General features: G+C 38.2%; 1 protein-coding gene across 3 annotated transcripts in view; it reads left to right on the forward strand.

The window, feature by feature from the left end:
* GUCY2F (guanylate cyclase 2F, retinal) overlaps positions 1-19,367 on the forward strand; it is a 147,341-nt gene that overhangs the window by 86,243 nt on the left and 41,731 nt on the right. For all 3 annotated transcript variants that reach the window (XM_056794944.1, XM_056794943.1, XM_056794945.1), the window contains 6 exons: positions 235-325; positions 430-558; positions 3,300-3,380; positions 6,338-6,514; positions 8,689-8,845; positions 10,360-10,509. In XM_056794944.1, coding sequence (XP_056650922.1) covers positions 235-325; positions 430-558; positions 3,300-3,380; positions 6,338-6,514; positions 8,689-8,845; positions 10,360-10,509 — 785 coding nt within the window. The remainder of the gene's footprint in view (positions 1-234; positions 326-429; positions 559-3,299; positions 3,381-6,337; positions 6,515-8,688; positions 8,846-10,359; positions 10,510-19,367) is intronic.

The following is a 19,367-nucleotide window of genomic DNA, read 5'->3' on the forward strand; positions in this document are numbered from 1 at the left end:
AAAGTAATTTTAGAATATGGAACCCAGAATGTGAAAGCTGAAAGTGACCTTAGAACATAACATGTTAGAGCTAGAAAGGACCTTCGAACAAAGAATCTTAGAACCAAAAGGGACCATAGGATACAAAAGGTCAGAGCTGGAATCAGACTATAGAACAGAGATTGTCAGAGCTGGAAGGGGTCTTAGAATACAGAACACACAATGTTAAAGCTGGAATGTCTCTCCCACAATCAGAACTCTTCAGTTCCAGCCTGGAGGAGGCCCCAACAAGATTATGCTGACCTTGGAAGACCTCACTTTTACCCACCCTCGACTGAGCCGGCGGGTAATCTCAGCATCCCATGCAGCCCCCCTAGTGGGGAGGGATCCAAGAGTATCATCCCAATTGCTCTGACAGGTAGGCTCTGACCTTTGTGCTGGCCTCCCCAGAAACTCACCCTGGACACCCTCAGCAATTCCCGGAGCCCCTCAGATGGCAAGAGCCTCAGTTCGGAGGTCCAATCTCCAGGGAGGATCCACCCAGCCACACCAGAGTCTTCCAACATGGCCTTGTACCAGGTGAGGCTTCACATCACCAGTGCACCAGGGAGAGCATTGTGTGTATTTTGTAAGTAAGACACTTAGAGTCTCTCAGGAGTTCTGGGAGACAGCACTACAGACACTATTACTGCTATTTCACAAATGAGGAAAATGAGTCTCAAGTGGGTGAAATGGCTTGCCTAAAGTCATAAAGGATTTAAGTGTTGATCATTAGGAAGAAAGAGGTAAAGAAATAAATGTTTATTAAGTACCTTCTATGTGACAGGGACTGTGCTAAGCACTTTACACATATCTCATTTGATCCTTGTAACAACCCTATGAGGTAAATACTATTATTATCTCCATTTTACTGAGGCATACAGAAATCATGTGATTTGCCCAGCCACACAGCTAGTAAATGAAAAGGCTGCTATTGAACTCTTATCTTCCTGACTCTTGCCACTGCATCACCTAGCTGCCTTAATACTAGGATAATACTACTTCAAGAATCAATGATCTTAGACTGAGAATAAATCAACATCTGCCCCTGTATACCAAGACAAGGTCAACATGGATACATGATCTAAACGTAACGGGTGATACTGTAAGCAAATCAGGAGGGCATGGAATAGTCGAACTCTTGAATCTATGGACAAGGGAAGAATTTAGGATCAAACAAGAGATAGAAATCATTTTAAGATATAAAAAGATAAAAAAAGATATAAAAAGATTTTGATTATATCAAATTATAAAGGATTCATACAAACAAATGAATGCAACCAAAATAAGAAGAAATGCAGAAAGTTGGAAAAAAATTTATAGTGAGTATCTTTGATAAAGGTCTCATTTCTCAGATACATAGAGAATTAATTTATTAAAAAATATGTCATTCTCCAATTAATAGAAGTCAAATGACATAAACAGGCAGTTTTCAGATAAAAAATCAAAACTATAGTCATATGGGGAAATGTTCTAAATCATTCTTGATTGGAGAAATTAAATTAAAATAACTCTAAGGTACCCCAAATATGACAGAAAAGGAAAATGCTAAATGTTGGAGGGGATGCAGAAAAATTGGGAAGCTAATATACTATTAGTAGATTTGTGACCTAATCCAATCATTCTGAAGAGCAATTTGGAACCATATCCAAAAGATCTAAAACTGTCTATACCCTTCCTTCCTCCCTTCTTTCCTTCCTTCCCTTCTTCCCTCTCTTCCTCCCTCCTTCCCTTCATTTCTTCATTTCTTTTCTTCCTTCCTTCCTTCCTTCCTTCCTTCCTTCCTTCCTTCCTTCTTTCCTTCTCTTCTTCCCTCCTTTCCTCTCTTTTTCCCTCCCTTCCTCCTTCCTTCCCTTCATTTCTTCCTTCTTTTTTGTTTCTTTCTTTTTTCTTTGTTTCTTTCCTTCCTTCCTTCTTTCCTTTTCTTCCTTCCTTCTTTCCTTCTTTCCTTCCTTCCTTCTTTGTTTGTTTGTTTTGGACCATTACAATGGCCTCCTGAATGGTTTGACTTCCTCAAATCTCTATTCAGTCCAGTCCATCCTCCATGATTTACCAAATGATTTACCTAAAAACATAGCTTTTATGTCATTCTCCAGTCTCTTCAATGAGATCCAGGATCTCCTTGTAATTCCCAGGGAGTTCCAGAGTGAGTGGAGAGAAGTGGGGATGAATATAAGAGATGTTATGAAAGTAAAAATGGCATGATCTAGCCATAGATGGTATATGTCAGGTGAAGGAGATTGATCAAAGGAGGATGCCACCAAGGTTGATCATCAGAAAGGTAAGTGTGTTGAGTAAAAATTCTAAGAGGCTGAGTTCCAGGTAAGAAAAATCAATGTATTGATTAGGCTAACAATAAACAATAAATTAATTGGTCCATGATCTCTCTCAGTGATCAAAGACAATTCATTCAGATTCTTGAGTCATTTAAATATAATTCTTAAAGCTCATTTATTATTCAGTCCTCCCCTAGATATCCCAAGGCATCTCCAATTGATAGATACTAATGAGGAGGTGGGCTAGTATTTTCTAGGTCTACCCTGATACCCTCATGATAATGGGGAAAGTTAAATGTCTGATCACAGAATTCCAGAATGGAGAAATCAAGTTGAGTCTGTTTAAGATTATTTCCATCTGGGGTCAGCTATGAGTCTCAGTGGATTGAGAGTTCAATGTGGTCTCAGACACTTCCTAGCAATGTGACCCTGGAAAAGTCTCTTACCCCACACCACCCATTGCTTAGCCCTCATCACTTTTCTACTTTGGAACTACTCCACAATATTGATTCTAAGATGGAAGTTGAGGTTTTTTGTTTTGTTTTGTTTTAAAGATTGACTTCTATTGTTCATCCTAATGGGGGAATCAAGGACATGGACATGCAGTGACCCTCCTTCCACCCTGATATACTTGGTTGGAACCATATTTGTTTACTGGAGAGGTTGATTCTTAGATTGTCAACCTTAAATTGTCCCAATTTTAGAGAATGTTCTGGGGCAAGGAATGTGAGGGTATTTCTATGAATGTCAGGACAAAGGAATGGGGAAAAGCCTTGAAGAAAAAGTCTTACAGAACAGTATTAGAAATCGAATTGGTACAGTATTGAGAATAAATCTTTTTAACTAGCCATACCAGATGATGACTACATATATGATGAAAATGTTTTTCGACATTATTTGAATGCCATGAGTCCTGACCAGGACCAACCAGACAAAGGCCTGAGGGCCCAGGACAGCTCTTTGGGAAGGCTGAGTCTTATGAATCCTGTTGCTCTCTCTCAACAGGGAGACTGGGTTTGGCTGAAGAAGTTCAAGGTTGGAACATCCCTTGAGCTCCGTCAAAGCTCTGCAAAGCTACTTAAAAAGGTACTGTTGAGGAGGGGCACACCCTGGCACAATTAGTGAGGGGAAGTGATGGAGAAAGAGTGCCAGGGAAAGCTTAAATTCTTGGTCATACCATGGAATTGGCTTTGTTTCGGGGTGCTTATGTGTGTGATCCCTGTGTGTAGAGGAAACTTCTGCCTTCCAGGTACAGGCGTGGCCTCAATAGCTTGCTAGTTTAGTTTCCTCTAAGAAATTCCAACTCATGATAGGAAGTTTGACTCTATGAACTGTAGTTGCCTTCAATGTCAGGATATAGAGGACACAGCAGTAGTCTTGCAATCAAGAAGACCTGAGTTTGAGCTTCTAACACATTCTGTCCACGCGTCCCTTGGCAAGTCACTTAACTTCTCAGTGTTCTAGACAACTTTCTTTTCTATTTTTTAAAATAATATTTTATTGATATTCTTTTTGGTATTTTAATTAATTAATGTAGTTGTAATTTAATTAATTAATTTTGTGTTGTATTTTAATTAATTTAATTTAATTATAATTATAATTATAATAATATATAAATTATAATTTTAATTAATATCTCCTTTATTGACAGTTCCATCAGGGCAGGCACTGTGACTTCTTCATATCTGTCTCCAGCAATGTCCCAGTTTCAGTGCTCACAATACATATTTTGTTCCAATTCAACAAGCACTTACTGAGCACCTAGTAGAGCTGCCCAGGGACTGGGCCCACTATTGGAAGAAATAAAGGTCCTTGGTGTGGGTGGATGATTAAAAGGGGAAGAGGATGAAAAGGGGAAATGTAGACAGTCAAGCAAATTCTCAGTAAATTCTGGGCTCATTGAAATAAAATATACATTGTGTCCTCTGCTAAACAATGGAATTTTTAGACCCCTCTCTACAGGTATCGATGTGTAAGGGTTAAAATTAAGGTTGGATTGAATGTATAAAAATATGGTCGCTGAAATTATTACTCAAGTCAGAATGACTTTTTTAGTAGTTTATTTACAAAATAGAGAGGAAGAATTAGGTAGAGGAAAGAGAAAGAGGGTAGAATGAGAAATCTAGCTTAATGAGCTCAGGCCTTTTTACTGGCAGGCCTCCAAAAAGCCCCAGCCAGAGGGCCTAGGGTTAAACTAAGCAAAGGTTCAAGCCACTAAGCCTCCTCCTCCAAGATGCAGGGGTGGGGAGGGCCTCTGTGGATACTAGTCCTTCCAGGAACCAGGAAAGGAGTCAGCCTTTTCACTCACCCACAGGGTAGTCCTAAGGGAAGATCCAAGAGCAGTTCAAGATCCCATGCCAGAGCTCCTCCAGAGCCAAGTTTTAAGGCAAAAGAACTGGTCACAGGAAGTTTTTCCCACTTTTAAAGACCATTCCTTCCATCACTTCCTGTGCCTTCCTTCCACTTTACATGGGCCAGTTGCAGCTTTAGTCTTGCTTAGGGGGCAGTCAGTCATTTTTGATCTGTCTCCCACTATAGCACACTTGGATCACAGACCTCCCCATATTAAGGATAAGTGGGTTGTATACACTTCTGATGATTAAATCTAAAAACAGGCAGGGGAGAGTTAATCCCATCTTCTCAGATACATGACATAGTCCTGACCCATGAGAATCATGAGGGTCATAGGGGGAAAGATAAGCTGGAAAAGTACTGAGAAAAGAGGTCAGTACAGTCAGTCAACCAGGAGGACCAACCTATAGGAAAACTTGAAGTAGATAAGTGCTGTCTTCTGTGTCTTTGCTACTTTTTCCTTCACCTTTCCTCTCATTCACTTATGCCAACACTCAGAACATTCCGGCTATCCTGTTTCTTTTATTAAGGGAGAAGAAAGAAGGGAAGTATTTTCATTCATCACCAAGTGAATTTTATCTCTCAATATATAGTATTCAGAAAAGGAGATGATTACATCAAAGAAATAATTCCCTAACAATAGCTTTATGAAGGGAATATCTTGGATGTGAATGAAGGGAAATATGGGAGAAATTGGTGATGTCCTTTGAAGAGCACTGTAAGTGTACCCTCTTCATGCATAAAGATAGACCCATAGCAAGAACTGGAGAAGGAGCTTCTGTGTTCTCAACACTGGGGAAAATGGAAGGCATTCTTGTTCTTAAAGGAAAGGCCACATGGTCCAATGGAAAGATCCTAGGTGTTGGGAGAGTTTTGGTTCTGTCATGGATTTGCTTTGAGACTTTGAGAAGTGACTTTCCATTTCTGGATCTGAATTGTTTCTTCTGTACAATAAGGATATGGAAATAAGGGCTTGGGCAATTAAGAGATCACTACTAGGCAGGTAGGTAGCTAAGTGGATTGAGAAACAGACCTAGAGATGGGGGGTCCTGGGTTAAAATCTGACCTTATACTTCCTAACTGTGTGACCCTGGGCAAGTCATTTAACATCCATTGCTTAGCTCTTTCCTCTCTTTTGCCTTGGAACCAATATTTAGTATCGATTATAAGATGGAAGGTAAGCATTAAAAAAAAAGAATCACTAGTATTTTGGAGAAAGAAGTTTCAACTGACTGATGGGATGGGAACCAGACTGTAGAGTTAAGGAGAGAATGAGAGGAAAGGGAGTAGAGAAAGCTACTGTAGATAACCTTTTCAGAGTTCAGCCCTAAAAGAAAGGAGACATGTGAGAAGATGGCAAGTGGGGATTGATAGATCATCAAGAAAGTTTTTTGAGGATAGGAGAGATGTGGCCATGTTTGTAGGCAGCAGAGACATCGCCAATAGATAGGAAGAGGTTGAAGATAATTGAGAGAGTAGGGATGACAGAGCATAGTAATCTGCTAGAGAATATAGATTTGGATTAAAACATTTTTACTTTAAACCTTACAACTCTAGGTCTTAAGACTTTATTGGAGGGTCTCTAAAATCATTCCAGTTCTGACCTTTTAAGATGCCTAGGGAAAAAGAGCCCTGAATGGCTTTTTCTCCCTCTAGGACATTTCACATTCCATACTCTTTTGCCTCTATAGATGAGAGATCTGAAACATGAGAATGTGAATCTCTGCCTGGGCTTCTTTACTGATCGAGGTGTTTCTGCCATTGTGTTTGAGCACTGTTGCCGGGGCAGTTTGGAGGATCTGCTGAAGAACGAGGACCTGCGGCTTGATTGGACTTTCAAATCCTCCCTACTGATGGATTTGATTAAAGTAAGGGAAGCAATTTTTCAGATGTTTGTGGCCATGGCCCCTATGTCAATGGTTGAAGTTGGAAAGAAGAAAATAGGATGGTGGATAGTGGACTGGCCATTTATTTATATGGGAAGAGATTCTCTTCTACACTCAACCTCAAATTAATATAGTAAAGAAACATCCAGAATGTAATCATAGGGTATCAATATATCATATCACAATATATATGACATATAATTATTTCTAGCATATAATCCCATATAATATAGAGATATTAAACTGTCAAAGATGCACCAGTTGTTCTGTGATCAACTCAGTCAGTCAGAGGTGTTTATTGGTATTCCCAAAGAGAACAATGTGACTGGCTGGCTGAGCAAATGAATTAGTCACACCTCTGAAGGATATAAATGGCTAGGACCTGGGAAAAACTCCACACTTGTGAGTGTGGGAGATATTGCTAGCTGGTTATTACATTGTTGGGGTTTGTCCAGAATAATTTTGAGGTCCTCTATGTATTCACATAGAGACACACAGGAGAGATTTTTCCAGCAAGAACTTTCCTTCTTGGATGCCCTAATTTTGCAGGAATCTACAGTTTGTTTGTTTTCAGTGAGATCAGACAGTCTGTTTTCCAGAATGTTTCCTTTATAAGTCAGACCACTTCTTTATTGAATACTTATGTGCTATGTTATTTTACCTATTATGACCATCAAAGCTAATATAGTTTGTACCCCTAGAATTTGTATCCCTAGCAATTCACTAAGAGCACACTATGGTAGTTGGTTCATATCATGTTTTTGGCATTCTTTTAAACTTTTTAGCAGACCTTAGTTTGACTGAGAGCAGATAAACTTATCTGAGATGTTTATGGAGTATATGTTCAAACGGTAGTTTATTAATTCAGAAATCCTGACTACTCAACTCTAACTTTTTAATCCCTTTTGGGGGGCTCTAAATGTCTTCAGGAGCTAGTAAGCAGCAGAGCTAGGACCAAGAGTCAGGTTTTCTCAGTATAAATCCAAAGTTTTTTCCATGAACATAATCCTCTCAGTAGGGAGCATATTTGAGTTGGAAAGAGTCCTAGATAGGTTGGGAGACAGAAGACTTGAGCTCTAGTCACAGTTCTTACATTAAACTTGGATAAGTCAGTTACCCTTTGTGCCCTAGTTCTCTCATCTGTAAAATGAGGAGGTTGTCCTAGATCCATGGTGGTGAACCTATCGGATGAGTACCAGAAGGGGCACTCAGAGCCCTCTCTGTGGGCACATGAGTTCACCAGAGCTCATAACTAGAAAGCCAGAGAGATGCAGAGCTGGGTTGCTCCCCTTCCCCTCTCCATGCATGCCTGAGGACATTTCTTATATCACTCACCCCTCTAAAAAGGCTTGCCATCACTGTTAGAGTATAAAGAGAAGTAGCATGCCCTAGCTGGGTTGGCAAACCTATGTCAGGTCTGCCAAAGAGGCCTGCTCCCCTCCCCATCTCCACCGCACCTGAAGACATTTCTCCCATCACCCATGCCTCTGCCCAGTGGCCCAGTGAGAGTGCTTCCTCCCTCCCTTGTCTGGGTAAGGCAGGCAGCTCATATGCAGCATGAAGGTTGCAGTTTGGGCACTCAATCTCTAAAAGGTTCCCCATCACTGTCCTAGATGGTCTGGAAGATCACTTCTACCTATAACATTCTATGTTCTCAGATCCCTCCCAACTCTGCCATTTTATATTCTAAAGTTCCTTCCAGATGTGTCATTTTGTTTTCTAAGGTCCCTTCTAGCTCTGATATTCTATTTTCTGAGGTCTCTCCCAACTCTGGCATTCTATGTTCTCAAGTCCCTCCAAGTCTGATATTCTATGAACTAGAGTGCTTTGTAGCTCTGCCATTTTATATTCTAAGGTCTCTTCCATCTGTGACAATTTATTTTCTAAGATCTTCTCCAACTCTAACATTCAAAATTCTAAAGTCTCTTCAATTTCCAACACTATGCTTTAAGGTTCCTTCTGTGTCTGACAGTCTTGGTTCTAAGAACTCTTCTAGTTCATGCCTCCTTCTATTGCAAATATTCTGGCACTCCAAACTATTTTATCTTCACCTTGAGACACTACTATTAAATGAGGGTGTGAAGCATGCTGGGTTTAAAGGTCCCTTGTCAGCTCTACAACATATCACAGGGGAGCATATTCTCCTCATCCTCCAGGGTATCCGGTATCTCCACCATCGGGGGTTTCCCCATGGCTCCCTCAAGTCTCGAAACTGCGTTGTGGATGGACGCTTCGTGCTGAAGGTCACAGACCATGGTTATCTGGCACTCTTGGAGAGGCAGCGAGTTCCTCGTTCCCAGCCCCTGTCAGAAGGTTAGTGTCCATCAGGGTCCAATCATAACCTTTCCTCAGTTCAAAGCCAAAGTGTCTAGTAGATATGGTCTTGACCAACAGGAGGATGAAGTCCTATTCCTTATAGATTTCTGATCAGATGTTTCTTTCTAATCTGGTGCTTAGGATCATTTCTTCAGAATTACAGGTGACCAGTTATAATTCATGATATCCAGTAGCCACATCACTTCCACCCAAATATCTCTTATTCATCTTATACAATTTGTTGAAATTTTATTATTCAATCATTTTGATGAATATATTGCAGGACTCAGTGGAAAAGTCTTTAATAATTCAATCCAACAGATATGTTTTAAGTGCCTATTGTATACAAAGCCCTGTTTTAATCTGGAGGAGATGGAGTTTAGATTAGACATTAAATTCACAGTTTATTAGGAAGACAACATAAGCACAAATAACTGTAATCTATTACAATAATATACAATATTGCACACTATTAGGGAGAAGGGATCATGGAAGGCTTCCCAAAAGAGACAGTAGACTCTCTATAAACAAATCTGATTTCCTTAACACATATATCTAGTTCTATTTTCCTGTTAGGTGCCCTATTGATCATCATCATAACTATCATCATTGTTATAATTCATGTTGTTGCCTTCCCTTTATGGGTTCTAATTGTTACGAGTCATAGTGGATAGAATGATGGACTTGGAATCAGGAAGATCCAATTGAGTTCAAATCTTACCTCAGACAAGAGTATCACCCTCAACTTCCTCATGTATAAAATGGGCATACCTTTCAGGATTGTCTTGAGGATAAAATAAGCTTATTTGTAAAGTGCTTTGTAGACTTTAAAGGGTTCTATAAGTGCTAGCAATTATCATTACGTCAATCAATAAACACTAACCTTATGATCATAGAACAAGAGCTTACAATAAGTAATTTTTGACAATACCTAATTCAGGGTCCTCATTTTTAATGAGAAAAATGAGCACCATGGATGTTAAATGATTTATGTAAGGTCGCAGAGATAATAAATGGAAGTGTTGGGATTTGAACTCAGTTCCTATTATTTTAAATTCATCTTGTTTCTACTGCCCCACACTGAGTTTCCTTCTTAGTAAAGGACTTATATTTAGTGATAAAGGTAAGACACAAGTGAACAAAGTACCTCATCACATAGGGTTTATAATCTAGTAAGCAAGATAAACTTAAGATACACCTTGCCCATTTCCTTGAAATTATAGAAGGTTGGAACTGGACATTGGCTTAGAAGACTGAGTAACTAGACAAGCCCCATGAAACTTGGAATGCTAGAATTTACAATTTTTGAACCAGAAGAGATCAATTTTTGAACCAGAAGAGATCTTAGAGATTATCTAGCCCAAATCCTTTATTTTATAGGCGAGATCTAGATCAAGGAAATGAGTTTCACAAGGAGGGTCAGCCAGTCAATGTCAGATCTTGTATTTGAACAGTATTTCCTGACTGCCAGCCCAGTCCTCTTTCCTACAGACCTTCCATCTTCTTCGCAGAGTTGCTGTGGACTGCACCAGAATTGCTCAGAGGGCCAGAAGGGTCTTGGAGAGGCACCTTTAAGGGTGATGTCTACAGTTTTGCCATCATTTTGCAAGAAGTGCTGGCTCGGGGGCCACCCTACTGCACATCAGGACTCACTGCAGAAGGTAGGATCTCTCCACTTGCTGCCATTTTCTTATCTCTGTTCTCACCACCTTGTGCTGACCCAAAATGATCTCTCCCACTAATACCTTAAATGCCACCATTAGAAATCTATTCCTTGGGATAATCCTGCTTTGTTGACCTCTGTCCGTGGTGCTGAAAGAGTCTGAACACCACTGAGAATTGGCCTATGTGTCATTTTGGTAGCTAACATCACTTCCAGGCATTTCTATTGGTGGTCATTTGTGAAGAAATGTCCCTTTTCTTAAAATTGGTGGGAATTGTACTTACTAATGCAAACTACTGACTATATCACTCAGTAATTATATTATAATCAAGGAGAGAGAAGTGGTGTGGAGCAGGGCAGAGGGCTGGCCTTGGAGTCTGGAAGCCCTGCCTCTGACACATGCTGGTTGTGTGGCCAGCTCTCAGTGCCCCCTGGAAATTCTCTAAAACTTTACATTATGGACAAGTGTCTGATTTGCAGAGATGGAGGAGCATCCATACTTAGAGTTTGCGATGACAATACCAAAAAAAACCCCAAAACCAATAAATCAAATTTAAGGATCCAAAAGAGTTCCTCAATGTTGATTCTTCCCCTCCACTTAACTAGGATCCTAGCCTCACCTACCCTTAGGAGATTCTGTGTTGCTGTAGCCCTCTCAGAATTTAATATCCAGTGGGGAAATGTCTATGTCCACAAATAGACAGATTTTCAGATGATAAACATCCAATCTCATTACAGTTGAGCCTACATCCAAATCCCTTCCAATTTGGTAGGAAGAATATCCTAGAGCTTTTGGTTTTTTCCTCTGACATAGTCTTTGAGCCCCCAATATCACCCTAACACGGTGAAGAGATCCTGGAAAACTGATACAAAACAAGGGCTTTGCAAATGATAAAGCTCCATAAAATTATATTCAGTCATACACAAGCCACTCTGGCTCATGATCATAGAACCAGATCAGAAACTCCCTTTGCCATAATTCTTTAAGATTCACAAATTCCTTTCTTCCCCAAAAACTCTGTGAAGGAAGGAAGTTAAGGGCTATTATCCCCACTTTATAGAGGCAGCTAGATGACTCAGTGGTTAGAGCACTGGGCCAGGAATAAGGAAGCCTCCAACACTCGCTAACTGTGTGACCTTGGGCAAGTCACTTAACTTCTGTATACCTTAATCCACTGGAGAAGGAGATGGCAAACTGCTCTGGTGACTTAGCCAAGAAAACCCCATAGACAGTATGATCTACAGAGTCATGAAGAGTCAGACATAGCTGAACAACAACAACAACATCCCCATTTATGGCCCAGGTAGGTTAAATAATTTTTCCCATGGTCACATATTCTTTCTTTCATTTGTTCAATAAACATTTATTTACCAGATACTGAAGGATACAAATACAACAAGAAATAGTTCTTGTTCTCAAGAACTTTATATTCTATTGAGTAAAAAGTGTTAGAACTAATCCTCAAATTGAGGTTCCCTGAGCCTAAATAGGCCCAGTATTTTTTTTTGTACTACTCCATGCTGCTATGTGCAGGATATCAGAAAATTATGAGGTGTCAGCACCTGGTGTCTTGGGGAGGTGGAGGCAATCAGTATTTGTCAAGGTCATTCAGCTTCCTCAGACTGTAGGGCTCCTCCAATTTCTGACACTGACAAGCCCTGGGGAAGAGGGAAGAATTTCCAATTGTTAACTTTATTTATTATCTCCACATCATCCATTCCTAAAGACTTGTACTTCTCAGCAACATAGCCCAAGACACATAATTCTTCAGAGAAACACACAGAGAAAAAAAAATACCGTCAGACACAAGAGACCATGAAACAACCAACCATTCCCTCTCCATCACACACTGTATACACAAACTCTCAGTCCCATGTGACAAATTCCCACCTGTCTTCTCTCTCCAACTCCTACCACTGAAGGGTTCTGCACATAGTATGATGAGTTCCGATTTCCAAACTCTAGCATGCAACCCTGACTTCTTCCTGGCTATGTTTATATGCTCTCTAAAAGCTTTTACTCTTCTTGGGGCTATGGCCTCACTGCCAACTTCAGAGAACTACATGCTCAATATGAATCAATAATTAATCAAAAAATGCAAATTAAATTAAATTAAACAAACATTGGTTCCAATTGGTTAAGCACTGGATGTTTACAAAGAATTGTGTTTACCTTTTTATATTTTTATTTTTAATCATTCATTTAAAAAAAATTTCAGTTCCAATTTCTCCCTCTAGTTCTTGCACCTATTGAGAAAGCAAGCAATATAATACAATAAATATACCTTAATAAAACATATTTCCATATTGGCCATGTTGCAAAAAAGCAAGAAAAATAAAGTGAAAAAATATTCTTCAATCTCTACTCAGAGTTCATTTGCCCTCTTACTGAAAGAAGATGGCATTTTTCATTATGAATCTTTGAATTGTGGATTATCATATTGATCAGGTTGCTTCACTGTTGATTATCATTACGATATTGCAGTTACTGTTACAATAGTCTTCTGGTTCTGCTCTAAGTAAACCGATGTTGTTACTAATAAGCTAAAGCTGTCATTGATAAGCTAAAGCTTATATATTAAACCTACTTCAGACTGTTGTTAGGGGTAAAACTATTGAGCAGGCAGTTGATAAATGTCCTGAAGCAGTTTTATTTATTATCAGGAGAGTAAGGATAGGAATAGGAGTTAGGAAAATAAGATAGGAAATCTCTTAACCTTATACTAAAATCTCTAAATACTCCCCCAAATAATTGCTTTCTTTGCAGCTTCTTCTTGTCTGCCAAGGCAGACCCAACTTATATTACTCTCAACTATCTTAAATAATATTTTCTATCTAACTAAGCTATGCTAATAGATGAACCTTAACTGATAAGGAACTCCTTAAAGTAATATTATATATATATATATATATATGTATATATATGTATATATATGTATATAATCAAACTTTCACCTATAACTATCAGAATCTCTTGGCAGAGAGACACTGATGCAGGCCCTGCTCCCAAGTTAGAGTGGACCAAACCCCTCCAACAGCTCCTTCTCCCTTCAGGAGAAAAGCTCTCTAGAATCAGACTTTATTTCGTAGGTGTATCTCAATCTCTCAAAAGTAACTCCCTCAGAACAGAAACACAGAAGAAAAACAACTGCTTGATCACATGGGTTGATAGGGATATGATTGGGACTGTAGACTCTAAGGGATCACCCTAGTGCAAATATCAGTAATGTGTAAATAGGTCTTGATCAATGGCACAAGTAAAACCCAGTGGAATTGCTCATTGGCTGGGGGGAGGGAAAGAACATAAATCATGTAATCATGAAAAAATATTCTTAATTAATTAATTAAATAATTAAATTTTTTCTATTAAATAAAGGTAATTCCCTCAAAGTCACTAACTGATCTTCTTTGTCTGAGTGGATGACCCAGCAACTCTGCTCCCAAGGAAGTCAGAGCAATATGGAACCCTAATAGATTTCTTTTCCTCTTTTATGGAAAGAGCCAGAAGCAAGATCCCTCTGTTCCTTCTTTTTAAAGTGACAATCAGAGCTGTCTGTATCTCCCTCTTACCTAAAACTTCTGCTCATTGCATCAGTTCATAGAAATCTTTCCTGATTTTTCTGTAAACATCACTTTTGTTATTTCTTACAGTACAATAGTATTCCATCACAATCACACACCACAATTTATTGTCATTCCCCAATTGATAAGGACCCCTTTCAATATATAGCAGTTTTGTGCATATGGATCCCTTCCTTTTTTCTTTGCATTCTTTGGGACATAGTCCTAGCAATGGCATTGCTGGATCAGAGTCTGAAAAGTTTTATAGAACTTTGGGCAGAGTTCTAAATTAGAACTATAGTTATCTCGAGGGAATATTTGAAATATAATTAAGACATTCAAAATCCCTCTCTTAATAGAACTTAAAATCTAATGGGGCAGGGCAGTGAGGTGGCTCAGTGAATTGAGAGTCAGGCCTAGAGACAGGAGATTTTGGGTTCAAACCTAGTCTCAGACACTTCCTGGCTGTGTGACCCTGGGCAAGTCACTCAACTCCCATTGCCTACCCCTTATCACTCTTCTGCCTTAGAACCAATACACAATATCGATTCTAAGATAGAAGATAAAGGTTGTTTTTTTTAATCTTATAACATGTAAACAACATGAAGCTACCTACATTAAAAGTCTGGTTGTCTACATCAAGGGATGCTATAATCCTATGGTCCCCTGCCTTGGGCACATTAGAACATTGAAGATGGAATGTCAGAGCTAGGAGTGACCTTTGAATGTGAAACACGGAAAAGCAGGACTGGGAGGGAGCTTAGGACATGGAACAGGGAAGAGCAGGGCTGCCAGAGATCTTACAACATAGAACATGGAATGTCAGAGCTGGGAAGGATCATAGAGCACAGTGTAAAAATTAAAATTAAGATATTTTAAAATATTATATTTTAAGAGATTTATTAATGATCATTAGAAATAAAAGGATAAAAAGGTAACAAAATAAAACCATGTGTCCATGGCTAATCTATCTGTTCAAAAAGTCTGCTTAGCACCACAGTCACAACCCAGGAAGCAAAAGAAGAGAGAGACCAGGAACCCCACCCCATATATCTTCCTGTGTACATCACCCCGTAAGGACAGGAAGTCAGTGGGCTCCTGGGAAATGCAGTTTTTAGGGTAATGGATTTCCAATTACACAACAGTCTATAAGAACTTGAAGAATATTAGCAGCTAGAATGTTGAAACAGTGCATAGAGTATTTGGACTAACAAGGTCCTCGGACAATAGAACCTAAAATAATGGGTAGAATGAGAAGGGACCTGAGAAAATTGACAGTTGCAGTAGAAAACTTAGAATGGAAGGGGCTTTTGGAAATATAATGCTATGGCTGGAAAGCACCTTAGAAATTACCCAACCCAACCCTCCTCATCGTTTGAAAAATATTCATTACTTTTTTTTCAATTAATAAGCATTTATTTTTCTCTTACCACAACCTCCCTGCCCCCTGCAATGAAAAAGAAGGAGCTGAATCCTTGTAACAAGTGTACACTCAGGTAAAACAAACCAATCATGGCCAAGAGTTTATTCTATACCTTGAGTCTTTCACCTCTCTGTTAGGAGGTGCGACTCTTCTCATCTTACAGATGAGGAAAGTGAGGACCAGAGAAGGGAAATGACTTGTCCAGGTTCACACGATAAGTCAGTGAGACGAGGACCCAAGATCTGCTGACTCTCAATCCGAATTTCTTTCTACTACATTGTGGTCATGACATTATAAGAAAGTAATGAACTACTTCACTGTGGTTTCCTGGCCTTTAGACATTCTTCTCTCTATTAGCCTCAGATGTCAGCCTCTGACCTGCTTGCCTGGGGACCAGACCCAATGAAACACTCCATCCCCTTTCATCTGATCCATCATGGCAGCTCTATTGTCAAGGAATCCCCGTAGACCAAGCCCAGCATGCTCTCTCCCCCCTGCTTGGGTCCACAGTCCACTTTTCCAGATGTTGCCCTGCTCCCTTCTCCAGCGGTGCTGCTCATCTCCCACTCCTCCCCCCGCCCAGTTTCCCCAGGCAGATGTTGAGCTCTCCTCGCCCAGAGCAGGGGGAGAGCAGAGTTATGCTGGCCACCTTTCAGTCTTGTACAAGCATCCCCTAGGCTGGGCCAGTGAGCTTCCCTCTCCCATCCACCAACACTCACCCAGAGGCAAGAATGTGTGTTCCAGGTGCTGGGGCTCCTGCCAGATATTTATGAGGTGGAGGAGAGGGAAGGAGGAAGGCTTTTAAACAGTCATTTGTCCAACAACCCCCATTAGGCTTCCAGAGGTCAACCGAAAGGCTTAGAAAGGGGCCAGACATCACTCCTCGCACGTCTACCTACAACTGGGTTATTCAGACTTAAAGCAGGAAAATGGCATTTGCAAAACCAACTCAACAACCACTTATTAAGCACCGACTATGTGCTTAGAACGTGGCACTAGGGATGCACGAGTTGGGGGCCGTGGAATGTGTGTGCCGGTGCTGTAGCTGCAAAGACAAAAAGAACACAGACTGCTTCTGAGGAGCTGACCTTCTTTTGGTGTGGAGAAGTAGCACATGCCCCCAGACAAGTCATTGGAGGGAGTTTGAAGAAGAAGAGACCACTAACAGTCAGAGGGAACAGAAACGGCTTCCCCTAGGAAGTCATCTCATCTCCCACGATAATCGAAACTATGTTCTATATTTCTACATAATGCATTTGTATAAAAATAGAGTACCTTTATGTAAAATAGAAATGTGTTTATATATTTGTAAGTATATAAGCATGTTTCTATTTATATAAAATATAGATATATTCACATATTTACAAATACATAACTATGTTTATATGTCTATAAAATATATAAATGTTTCTATTTATATAAAATATAGATATATTTACAAATATATAAATGTGTTTATATATACATAAATATATAAATATGTTTCTATTTATATAAAATATAGATGTATTCATGTATTTACAAATATATAAATATGTTTATGCATAGAAAATATATAAATGTTTCTATTTATATAAAATATAGATATATTCACATATTTACAAATATATAACTATGTTTATATGTATATAAAATATATAAATGTTTCTATTTATATAAAATATAGACATATTCATATTTACAAATATATAAATGTGTTTATATGTATATAGAATATATAAATATGTTTCTATTTATATAAAATATAGATGTATTCATGTATTTACAAATATATAAATATGTTTATGCATAGAAAATATATAAATGTTTCTATTTATATAAAATATAGATATATTCACATATTTACAAATATATAACTATGTTTATATGTATATAAAATATATAAATGTTTCTATTTATATAAAATATAGACATATTCATATTTACAAATATATAAATGTGTTTATATGTATATAGAATATATAAATATGTTTCTATTTATATAAAATATAGATGTATTCATGTATTTACAAATATATAAATATGTTTATGCATAGAAAATATATAAATGTTTCTATTTATATAAAATATAGATATATTCATATATTTATAAACATAACTATGTTTATATATAATATGTAAATATGTTTGTATTTATATAAAATATGGATATATTCATATATTTAGAAATATATTTATATTTATACAAAATATATAAATATGTTCATATTCATACAAAAATATAGATATGTTCATGTTTATACAAAATATAAACATGTTCATATTTATACAAAATATGTAAATATTTTATATTCATATAAAATATATAAATACATTTATTTTGTATAAAATATAGATATATTCATATATTTATAAATATATAAATATGTTCATATTAATATGATATATCATATATTTTAGAATATATAATATATTTTATATTTATAGAGAGATGTGACATTTTATATAATATATAAAATATTTTTTAAAGTCCAACTATTATTGTGCCCATTTTACAGAAGCTCAGGGAGGTAAAGTCAGGCACAACACTCTTTTCTATGATGCTTTAAAGTCTAAAAAAACTTTATGGTGCTTTAAAGTTTGTAAAAGTCACAATCTTAGATTGCAAGCAGTGTAAGTAAAATCATGTCCATTTTAGAGATGAGGAAATTGAGCCTTAGAGCATTCACATTTCTGTAGCACCTACTATGTGCCCAGTACTGTGTTAAGTACTTTACAAATATTATTTATTTTGATCCTTACAATAATCTTATGATGTAGGTGCTATTATTATTCCATTTTACAGTTAAGGAAACTGAGACTTATATGACTTGCCCAGGATGTTAAACTCTTCCTGACTTCAGGCTCAGTGCTCTATCCTTGGAAGTAAAACAATCTACCAAATAAATACACAAACGTGGGTATAAATTTTTTATATACTACCTTAGCAGGGAATAAATATTTTGATTTCTTCTTTTAACAAAGAAGCGAGTAACTGTTTACCCTTTATATTGCAGATGTTGCCTCAATTTTTTTGACACATTGTCATTGTTAGATAGTGATTATTCATGGTTCAAAGTTCATTTAATTTATCATGAATTATTTTTTATTTCATTAACAAATCTGATTGGAATCATTATAGTATGACAGTTGGGTATTTGCTTTTAAAACATTAATTGAATTAATTCAGATTAGTCCCTCCTTAAATCCCACTCTGATGCTTCCTCCTGGCATGGAGGGAATCCTCTGGGTTCCCAAACACTATACTAGATGCATACCAGTGCGTGCAGGCTGCTCCCCCCACCCCCAACACACACACAGGCTGGAAAGGGTTCAAGGAGAGGCTCAGCAGAGGGCGTTCGCTGTTTGGAACCCAGCTGGTAGAGAGGTTCACCTCCTGAGGGCTGGTCACCAGGAATGAATTTCTGAGCCACAGCAACGCATCCAGACCTTCTCCTAAGGCAGGGAGGGCTTAGGATCTGGACTGTTCAATTCTTGAGATAGTTGTCCATATCAATGAAATCCCACAATCCTTGAAGATAATTCAATATCAAATAAATTCAAACAACGTTTTTTGTTTGTTTGTTTTTTGCTTATTTCCCCTTCAATTACACATAAAAACAATTTATAATTCTTTTTTATTTTGAATTCCGAATTCTCTCCCTCCCTCCAGCAGCCCCTTCTCTCCCTGCCTGGTCCCTGAGATGGTAAACAATCTGGTATGGATTTTACATCAGACAGCATCTCTGAAGCATCTGCCCTGTGCCCCGTAGTGGGCTCTGGAGACACAGTCATGTTCAAAGGGCTCCTTCTTATACTAAGCGATGTTGTCTGTGCTGGACTTGGAGTAAAATCCCAGTGATTTCCTTCTCTGAGCCTCAGTTTCTTCATCT

Source organism: Monodelphis domestica, chromosome 4, assembly GCF_027887165.1.
Source record: "Monodelphis domestica isolate mMonDom1 chromosome 4, mMonDom1.pri, whole genome shotgun sequence".
NCBI classification, from domain to species: Eukaryota; Metazoa; Chordata; class Mammalia; order Didelphimorphia; family Didelphidae; genus Monodelphis; species Monodelphis domestica.